We start from the raw sequence: 11031 nt of genomic DNA on the forward strand, positions 1-11031 counted from the left end.
GAGCGGTTGAGCTGTGGGGGTCTCTGGGGGTCTCTATGGGGTTGGGGGTCTCTATGGGGTCTCTATGGGGTGGGGTCCCTCTGGGGGTCTCTCTGGGGTCTCTCTATGGGGTGGGGTCTCTGGGGGTCTCTGGGGGTCTCACCTCAGGCTGTGGGGCAGCCCCACGACGAGCAGGGCGGGGTCGGAGCAGTTGAGCTGTGGGGGTCTGTGGGGGTCTCTATGGGGTGGGGGTCTCTCTGGGGGTTTCTATGGGGTTGGGGTCTCTCTGGGGGTCTCTGGGGGTCTCTGGGGGTCTCACCTCAGGCTGTGGGGCAGCCCCACGACGAGCAGGGCGGGGTCGGAGCGGTTGAGCCGAAGCCCCCCCAGGACCCCCCCGGGCAGGCGCAGGGGAGGGGCCCCCAGGGCCCTCTGCAGGGTCAGGGGCAGCGACCCCAGAGCCCCCCCAGAGACCCCCGGCAGCACCAGCGACGACCCCGCTGAGCCCAGGGCACCCTGGAACGAGGGGGTCAGAGGATCCCAAACAACTCCCCCAAATAAACACAGACCCCAAAAACACCCCCAAATAAACACAGACCCCAAAAACACCCCCAGAGACCCCCAAAACACCAGCGACAACCCCACAGAGCCCAGGGCACCCTGGAACGAGGGGGGGTCAGGGGGGGACCCCAAAACACCCCCCAAATAAACACAGACCCCAAAAACACCCCCAAAAATACAGACCCCAAAAACCTCCCCAAAAAACCACAGACCCCAAAAACCTCCCCAAAAAACCACAGACCCCCAAAACACCCCCAAATAAACACAGACCCCAAAAACACCCCCCAAATAACCACAGACCCCAAAAACCTCCCCAAATAAACACAGACCCCCAAAACACCCCCAGAGACCCCCAAAACACCAGCGACGACCCCGCTGAGCCCAGGGCACCCTGGAACGAGAGGGCTAGGGGACCCCAAAACACCCCCAAAAAATACAGACCCCAAAACACCCCCAAAAAATTACAGACCCCAAAAACACCCCAAATAACCACAGACCCCAAAACACTCCCCAGAGACCCCCAAAACATCAGTGACGACTCCGCTGAGCCTAGGGCACCCTGGAATAAGAGTCAGAGGGACCCTAAACACCCCCAAAAAATACAGACCCCAAACACCCCCAAATAACCACGGACCCCAAAACACCCCTAAATAACCACAGACCCCCAAAACACCCCAAAACCCTCGAGACTCCTCGGCAGCACCAGCGACGACCCCGCTGAGCCCAGGGCACCCTGGAATGAAGAGAGGGCTTAGGGGGGACCCCAAAACACCCCCCAAATAAACACAGACCCCAAAAACACCCCCCAAATAACCACAGACCCCAAAAACACCCCCAAATAAACTACAGACCCCAAAAACACCCCCAAAAAATTACAGACCCCAAAAACACCCCCAAATAAACACAGACCCCAAAAACACCCCCAAATAACCACAGACCCCAAAAACACCCCCCAAAAAATTACAGACCCCAAAAACACCCCCAAATAAACACAGACCCCAAAAACACCCCCAGAGACCCCTAAAACACCCCCAGAGACCCCCAAAACACCAGTGACGACTCCGCTGAGCCCAGGGCACCCTGGAATGAAGGGGGGTCAGGGGGACCCCAAAACACCCTCCAAATAAACACAGACCCCAAAACACCCCCAAATAACCACAGACCCCAAAAACCCCTAAAAATACAGACCCCAAAACACCTCAAATAACCACAGACCCCAAAAACACCCCTAAAAAAATACAGACCCCAAAAACACCCCCCAAATAACCACAGACCCCAAAAACACCCCTAAAAAAATACAGACCCCAAAAACACCCCCAAATAAACACAGACCCCAAAAACACCCCCAGAGACTCCCAAAACACCCCCCAAGAGACCCCCAAAACATCAGCGACGACCCCGCTGAGCCCAGGGCACCCTGGAACGAGGGTCAGGGGACCCCAAACACCCCAAATAAACACAGACCCCAAAAACACCCCCCAAAAAACCACAGACCCCAAAAACCTCCCCAAAACACCCCCAGAGACCCCCAAAACACCCCCAGAGACCCCCAAAACATCAGTGACGACCCCGCAGAGCCCAGGGCACCCTGGAATAAAGGGGGGGTCAGGGGGGACCCCAAAACACCCCCCCAAATAAACACTGACCCCAAAACACCCCCCCAAATAAACACTGACCCCAAAAACACCCCCAAATAACCACGGACCCCAAAAACACTCCCCAAATAAACACAGACCCCAAAACACCCCCAGAGACCCCCAAAACATCAGTGACGACCCCGCAGAGCCTGGGGTACCCTGGAATGAGGGGGGGGTAAGGGGGGACCCCAAAGCACCCCCCAAAAAAAATACAGACCCCAAAAACCTCCCCAAATAACCACGGACCCCAAAACCCCCCCAAATAACCACAGACCCCAAAAACCCCCCCAGAGACCCCCAAAACATCAGTGATGACCCCACAGAGCCCAGGGCACCCTGGAATAAAGGGGGGGTCAGGGGGACCCCAAAAACCTCCCCAAAATAACACAGACCCCAAAAACACCCCCAAATAAACACAGACCCCAAAAACACCCCCCAAAATAACCACAGACCCCAAAAACACCCGCAGAGACCCCCAAAACATCAGTGACGACCCCGCTGAGCCCAGGGCACCCTGGAATAAAGGGGGGGTCAGGGGGGACCCCAAAAACCTCCCCAAATAACCACGGACCCCAAAACACCCCCCAAATAACCACAGACCCCAAAAACACCCCCAGAGACCCCCAAAACATCAGCGATGACCCCGCTGAGCCCAGGGCACCCTGGAATAAAGGGGGGGTCAGGGGGGACCCCAAAAACCTCCCCAAATAAACACAGACCCCAAAAACATCCCCAAATAACCACGGACCCCAAAACACCCCCAAAACCCCCCCAGAGACCCCCAAAACATCAGTGACGACCCCACAGAGCCCAGGGCACCCTTGAACGAGGGGGGGGTCAGGGGGGACCCCAAAACACCCCCCAAAAAATACAGACCCCAAGAACACCCCCAAATAACCACAGACCCCAAAAACCTCCCCAAATAACCACAGACCCCAAAACACCCCCCAAATAACCACTGACCCCAAAAACCTCCCCCAAAATAACCACAGACCCCAAAACCCCCCCAGAGACCCCCAAAACATCAGTGACGACCCCGCTGAGCCCAGGGCACCCTGGAATGAGGGGGGGGTCAGGGGGGACCCCAAAAACCTCCCTAAATAAACACAGACCCCAAAACACCCCCCCAAATAACCACAGACCCCAAAACACCCCAAAATAACCACGGACCCCAAAAACCCCCCAGAGACCCCCAAAACACCAGCGACGACCCCGCAGAGCCCAGGGCACCCTGGAACGAGGGGGGGTCAGGGGGGACCCCAAAACACCCCCCAAAAATATCACAGACCCCAAAAATCACCTCCCAAATAACCACGGACCCCAAAACACCCCCCCAGAGACCCCCAAAACATCCCCTAGAGACCCCCAAACCCCCCAGAGACCCCCAAAACATCAGTGACGACCCCGCTGAGCCCAGGGCACCCTGGAACGAGGGGGGGTCAGGAGGGACCCCAAAACACCCCCCAAATAAACACAGACCCCAAAAACACCCCTAAAAAAATACAGACCCCAAAAACACCACCCAAATAACCACAGACCCCAAAAACACCCCCCCAGAGACCCCCAAAACACCAGCAACGACCCCGCAGAGCCCAGGGCACCCTGGAATGAGGAGGGGTCAGGGGACCCCAAAACACCCCCCCAAAAAAACACAGACCCCAAAAACATCCCCAAATAACCACAGACCCCAAAAACCTCCCCAAATAACCACAGACCCCCAAAACAACCCCAAATAACCACAGACCCCAAAAACACCCCCCAAATAACCATGGACCCCAAAAACACCCCCAAATAAACACAGACCCCAAAAACACCCCAGAGACCCCAAAACACCCCCAGAGACCCCCAAAACACCAGCAACGACCCCGCAGAGCCCAGGGCACCCTGGAATAAAGGGGGGGTCAGGGGGACCCCAAAACACCCCCCCAAAAAAATACAGACCCCAAAAACACCCCCCAAAAAATTACAGACCCCAAAACACCCCCAAAAATACAGACCCCAAAAACACCCCAGAGACCCCAAAACACCCCCAGAGACCCCCAAAACATCAGTGATGACCCCACAGAGCCCAGGGCACCCTGGAATAAAGGGGTCAGGGGACCCTAAAACACCCCCAAATAAACACAGACCCCAAAAACACCCCCCAAAAAAATACAGACCCCAAAAACCTCCCCAAATAACCACAGACCCCAAAAACATCCCCAAATAACCACAGACCCCAAAACACCCCCCAAATAACCACTGACCCCAAAACACCCCAAACCCCCAGAGACCCCCAAAACATCAGTGACAATCCCACAGAGCCCAGGGCACCCTGGAATAAAGGGGGGGTCAGGGGGGACCCCAAAACACCCCCCCAAATAAACACAGACCCCAAAAACACCCCCAAATAACCACTGACCCCAAAAACACCCCCAGAGACCCCAAAAACACCCCCAGAGACCCCCAAAACATCAGTGACGACCCCACAGAGCCCAGGGCACCCTGGAACGAGGGGGGGTCAGGGGGACCCCAAAAACCTCCCCAAATAAACACAGACCCCAAAACACCCCCCAAATAACCATAGACCCCAAAAACCTCCCCAAATAAACACAGACCCCAAAAACACCCCCAAATAACCATGGACCCCAAAAACACCCCCAGAGACCCCCTCAGAGACCCCCAAAACAGCAGTGACAACCCCGATCAAGGACCCCCCAAACTTCCCCAGGACCCCCCATTATCCCCCTCCCCAATGTCCCAGGGACCCCCAAACCTCCCTAAGCCCCAGGACCCCCCCAAGGCTCCCAGGACCCCCCAAGTCCCCCCAAGACCCCCAGGCTCCCCCAAGGCCCCCAGGACCCCCCAGATCCCCCCAGGACCCCCCCAAACCTCCTCAAGCCCCCAGGATCCCCTCCCAAGGTCCCCAGAACCCCCAAATCCCCCCCAGGACCCCCAAGCCCCCCAGGACCCCCTCAAATCCCCCCAGGACCTCCCAACCTCCCCCAAGCCCACCCAGGACCCCCTCCAAACCCCCCCAAACCCCCAGGACCCCCAAACCTCCCCCAAGCTCACCCAGGACCCCTCCAAACCCCCCACAAACCCCCCAGGACTCCCCAAACCTCCCCAAGCCCACCCAGGATGCCTCCAAGACCCCCACAAACACCCCCAACCATTTCCTTGACCCCCCAAACAACCCCAGACCCCTCCAAAACCCCCAGGACCTCCCACCAACCCCAAGACCCCCAAACCCCCCAAGCTCCCCAGGACCCCTCAAATCCCCCACCCCAGGACCTCCCAACCTCCCCCCAAGCCCCCCAAGCCCACCCCAGGACCCCCAAATCCCTCCCAGGACCCCCCCAAATCTCCTCAAGCCCCCCAGGACCCCCAAACACCCCCAGGACCCACTAGGACCCCCAAACCCTTCCATGACCCCCCCAAACACTCCCAGGACCCCCAACACCCCCAGGACCCCCAGAGCCCACAGGACCCCCAAACATCCCCAGGACCCTCAAATCCCCCCAGGATCCCCCCAAAATCCCCCAGGACTCCTCCAAACCCTCGAAGAGCCCCCAAACACCCCCAAGCCCCCTCAAACCTATCCCCAGACCCTCAAAGTCCCTCAACCCCGACCCATAAACCCCCTAGGACCTCCCAAACACTCCCCCAGGACCCCCGCAACACCCTCAGGACCCCCAACACACCCTCAGACCCTCAAACACCCCCAGGTCCCCCAAATCCCCCCAGGACCTTCCCAACCTCCCAAGCCCCCAAGCCTCCCCAGGACCCTCAAATCCCCAGGACCTCACCAAACACTCCCCACGCCCCCCAGACCCCTCAGGACCCCCAAACATGCCCCCAGGACCCCACCCCCCAGGACCCCCAGACACTCTCTGACTCCTCCAGGACCTCCCAAACACTCCCTCAAGACCCCCAGGTCCCTCAGGACCTCCCAAACACTCCAGGCCCCTCAGGACCCCCAAACATACCCCAGGACCCCCAACCTCCCCCAGGACCCCCAAAGATCCCCACATCTTCCCCAGACCTCAGGACCCCCAAACATACCCCAGGACCCCCAAGCCTCCGTGCCCCCCCCACCTGCAGTCTGGGTGAAGGCCCTGCCGGGTTCGTTCCCAAAAACGCCCCCAAAGGCCGTGAAATCCTCCAGGCTCAGCTGGGGAGGGGCACGTCAGGGCGGGGCCAGAGGAAAGGAGGCCAAACGGAGGGGAGGGGCCAGAAGAGAGAGAGGGAGGCTGGTGAGGGAGCCTGGGGTCTGGAGGTGGGAGTCGGAGTCTCTGGGTTTGGGGGTCGGTGGAGGGTCTCTAGTCTGGGGGCGGGGGAGGGTCTCTGGTTTGGGGGCTGGGAGGGTCTCTGTGGGTTTGGGGTCCTAGATTTGGGGGCGGAGGAGGGTCCCTGTGGGTTTGAGGCCAGAGGGTCTCGTGAGTTTGGGGTCACGGAGGGTCTCTGGGTCTGGGGGCTCTGTGGGGTTCTGTAGGTTGGGGGCAGAGGGTCTCTGTGGGTTTGGGGGTCTGGGGAGGTCTCCTGGGTTTGGGGGTTGTGGGGTTCTGCAGGGGGTCTGAGGAGAGTCTCTGGGTTTGGGGGAGGTTCTGTGGGTTTGGGGGGCGAGGGGAGGGGTCTCTGTGGGTTTGGGGGAGGGTCTCTGTGGGTTTGGGAGGGCGGGGGAGGGGTCTCTGTAGGTTTGGGGGTCTGGGGGTCTCTGTGGGTTTGGGGGAGGGTCTCTGTGGGTTTGGGAGGTCGGGGAGGGGTTTCTGTGGGTTGGGGGCAGGGGCGAAGGGGTCTCTGTGGGTTTGGGGGTCTGAGGCTCTGTAAAGGTTTGGGGGTCCCAGGAGGGGTTTGGGGGTCCCACCTGTCCTGCAGGAAGAGCAGCACGGTGGGAGTTGGGGGTTTGGGGGGTCTGTAAAGGTTCAGGGGGTCTGTGTGAGGTTCTGGGGGTCTGTATGATGTTTAGGGGGTCTGTAAAGGTTATGGGGGTTTGGGGGTCCCTGAGGGGTTTGGGGGTCCCTGGGGGTTTAGGGTCCCACCTGGTCCTGCAGGAAGAGCAGCACCGTGTGGGGGGCTCGTGAAGGTTTGGGGGGTCTGTAAAGGCTCAGAGGGTTTGGGGGTCTGTAGGTTCAGGGGTCTGTAAATGTTTGGGGGTCCCTGGGGTCGGGGTCCTACCTGGTCCTGCAGGAAGAGCAGCACCGTGCGAGGGGGCTGGGGGTCTGTGAAGGCTCAGGGGTGTCTGTAAATGTTTGGGGGTCCCTGGGGGTCCCACCTGGTCCTGCAGGAAGAGCAGCACCGTGCGGGGGCTGTGGGCTGGGGGTCTGTAGTGGGCTTTGGGGGGGTCTCTGACTAGGGGTTTGGGGTCCCACCTGGTCCTGCAGGAAGAGCAGCACCGTGCGGGGGTCTGTGTGAGGTTTGAGGGGGTCTGTAAAGGCTCAGGGGTCTGTAAATGTTTGGGGGTCCCTGGGGTTTGGGGGTCCTGGGTGTCCCTGGGGGTCACCTGGTCCTGCAGGAAGAGCAGCACGGTGCGGGGGCTGGGTGGGTTTGGGGGTCTGTAAAGGTTCAGGGGTCTGTAAATGTTTGGGGGGCTTTGGGGGTCCCTGGGGGTCACCTGGTCCTGCAGGAAGAGCAGCACCGTGCGGGGGTCTGTGTGGGTTTGGGGGGTCTGTAAAGGTTCAGGGGGTCTGTAAAGGTCTGGGGGTTTGGGGGTCCCTGGGGTCACCTGGTCCTGCAGGAAGAGCAGCACCGTGCGGGGGTCTGTGGGGTGGTTGGGGGGTCTGTAAAGGCTCAGGGGGTCTGTAAAGGCTCAGGGGGTTTGGGGGTCCCTGGGGGTTTGGGGGTCTGTAAAGGCTCAGGGGTTTGGGGGTCCCTGTGAGGTTTGGGGGTCCCTGGGGGTCTGGGGTCCACCTGGTCCTGCAGGAAGAGCAGCACCGTGCGGGGGTCTGGGGAGGCTGAGGGTCTGTAGGGCTTGAGGGGGTCTGTAAAGGCTCAGGGGGTTTGGGGGTGTCCTGGGGGCTTGGGGGTCCCTAGGGTCACCTGGTCCTGCAGGAAGAGCAGCACCGTGGGGGCTCTGTAAGTGTTTGGGGGTCTGTAAAGGTTCAGGGGTTTGGAGGGTCTGTAAAGGCTCAGGGGGCTTTGGGGGTCTGTGGGGTTTGGGGGTGTCCCTGGGGGTCCCTGGGGTCACCTGGTCCTGCAGGAAGAGCAGCACCGTGCGGGGGTCTGGGGGGTTGGGGGTCTGTGAAGGCTCAGGGGGTCTGTAAAGGTTCAGGGGGTCTGTAAATGTTTGGGGGTCCCTGGGGGTTTGGGGGTGTCCCTGGGGTCACCTGGTCCTGCAGGAAGAGCAGCACCGTGCGGGGGCTGGGGGTCTGTAAAGGTTCAGGGGGTCTGTAAAGGCTCAGGGGGTTTGGGGGCTCTGTAAAGGTTCAGGGGGTATTGGGGGTCTGTAAAGGCTCAGGGGGTTTGGGGGTCTGTAAAGGTTCAGGGGGTCTGTAAATGTTTGGGGGTCTTGGGGGGTCCCTGGGGTCACCTGGTCCTGCAGGAAGAGCAGCACCGTGCGGGGCCCGCGGGCAGCCCTGGGGGTCAGCAGCTCCAGCTGTACAGGTTTTGGGGGGTCCCTGGGGGTTTGGGGGGGGTCTGTAAAGGTTATGGGGGGTCTGTAAAGGCTCAGGGGGGTTTGGGGGGGTCCCTGGGGGTCACCTGGTCCTGCAGGAAGAGCAGCACCGTGCGGGGCCCGCGGATCAGCCCCGGGGTCAGCAGCTCCTCCAGCTGCTCCTCCGACACCACCCGACCCCCCGGGGGGGCAGCCAGGGGGGGCCACAGCGACCTGGGGGGGGACAGGGGGGTCAGGGACCCCCAAACACATCCAGGCACCCCCAAAATCACCCAGAGAACCCCTGGACACCCCAAACCCACCCAGAGATCCTCAAAAACCACACAGAGACCCTCAAAAAATCACCCAGAGAACCCCAAAACCACCCAGAGACCCCAAAAACCACCCAGAGAACCCCAAAAAACCACCCAGAGAACCCCAAAATCACCCAGAGACCCCCAAAACCACCCAGAGACCCCCCAAAAACCACCCAGAGAACCCCAAAAAACCACCCAGAGAACCCCAAAAACCACCTAGAGAACCCCCAAAACCACCCAGAGAACCCCAAAACCACCAGGGCAGCCCCAAAAACCACCCAGAGAACCCCAAAAAACCACCCAGAGAACCCCAAAGCCACCCAGAGACCCCCCAAAAACCACCCAGAGAACCCCCAAGCCCACCCAGAGAACCCCAAAGCCACCCAGAGAACCCCCAAAAACCACCCAGAGAACCCCAAAACCACCCAGAGAACCCCAAAACCACCCAGAGAACCACCCAAAACCATCCCTGAACCCCAAAAACCACCCCAAAAACCACCCCAAAAACCATCCCTGAACCCCAAAAACCACCCCTGAACCCCAAAAACCACCCTGAACCCCAAAAACCACCCCAACCCCAAAAACCATCCCTGAACCCCAAAAACCACCCCAAAAACCATCCCTGAACCCCAAAAACCATCCCTGAACCCCAAAAACCATCCCTGAACCCCAAAAACCACCCCAAAAACCATCCCTGAACCCCAAAAACCATCCCTGAACCCCAAAAACCATCCCTGAGACCCCAAAACCACCCTGAAACCCCCAAAACCACCCAGAAACCCCTTAAAACCACCCTAGAACCCCCAAAAACCAGCCCTGAACCCCCAAAACCACCCTGAACCCCAAAAACCACCCAGAACAACCCCAAAAACCATCCTGAGAACCCCAAAACCACCCAGAGACTCCCAAAACCACCCAGAGAACCCCAAAAACCACCCAGAGAACCCCAAAAACCACCCAGAGAACCCCCAAAACCACCCAGAGAATCCCAAAACCACCCAGAGAACCCCAAAAACCACCCAGAGAATCCCAAACCACCCAGAGAACCCCAAAACCACCCAGAGACCCCCCAAAACCACCCAGAGACCCCCAAAAACCACCCAGAGACCCCCAAAACCACCCAGAGACCCCCCAAAAACCCCCAGAGGTCCCCAAATTCCCCAACACCCCTCAGAGACCCGCCCCACAACCCCCTGGAAACCCCAAATCCCCCCAGAACGGCCCCCCCAGCCCCTCAGCTCCCTCCCACCCCAAGAAAGACCCCAGAACCCCCAAGAGCCACCCCAAAAGCCCCCCAATTCCCCTCAGCGCCCCTCCCCAAAAACAACCCCCGGATCCCCCCCCGGCCTCTCCCCACCTCTCCGTGGACCAGACGAGCAGCGGGACCCGCTCGGCGGCCCCGACGCCCCCCGGGCCCAGCGCGACCCCCGCGAGCGCCCACAGGACCCACAGCGCCGCCATCTTGGGCCGCGGGACACGCCCACCCCGCGCGCCGCAATGACGTCAGCGCGGCGTTGGCTCCGCCCCTTCGCTTTAGCCACGCCCATAATCGCGCGCTACCGGGTTGGCCCCGCCCCCTCGTTGTGACCCTCCCTTGGTTACAGGGGCGGGATGACGTCACTGAGCGATTACGTCACTGTGATGACATCACCGAAGACAGAGGGTGGGTTTGGGGGCGCTTTGGGGACCACTGGGGTGGTTTGGGCCTTGTTGGTTTGTTATTTATTATTTGTTGCTTATAACTCATTATTTTTTATTACTTTATAGTTATTAATTGACATTTATTATTTGACACATATTGTGTATTGTTTATTATTCATTGTTTATTATTCATTATTTGTTATTATTTGATTCTTATTAATTGGCGTTTATTATTTGGCATTACTGCATTGTTTATTATTTGTTGTTTATCATTCACTGTTTATTATTTACTATTTGTTATTATTTGATGCCTATTAATTATTATTTG

At 59.2% G+C, this 11031-nt stretch overlaps 1 protein-coding gene across 1 annotated transcript; it reads right to left on the reverse strand.

Moving 5' to 3' along the window:
• Positions 1-294: 294 nt before the first annotated feature.
• On the reverse strand, positions 295-10545 carry LOC126648142 (V-type proton ATPase subunit S1-like). The gene is made up of 4 exons (XM_050330846.1): positions 10420-10545; positions 8853-8979; positions 6252-6327; positions 295-476 (listed from the first exon to the last, which is right to left on the reverse strand). Exons 1-4 carry the CDS (start codon positions 10521-10523, stop codon positions 295-297), a joined length of 489 nt encoding a protein of 162 aa, XP_050186803.1. The 5' UTR covers positions 10524-10545.
• Between the last annotated feature and the right edge of the window lie 486 nt (positions 10546-11031).

This window comes from Myiozetetes cayanensis, unplaced genomic scaffold (genome assembly GCF_022539395.1).
Source record: "Myiozetetes cayanensis isolate MyiCay16 unplaced genomic scaffold, myiCay2020 scf449, whole genome shotgun sequence".
In the NCBI taxonomy this organism is placed as follows: domain Eukaryota; kingdom Metazoa; phylum Chordata; class Aves; order Passeriformes; family Tyrannidae; genus Myiozetetes; species Myiozetetes cayanensis.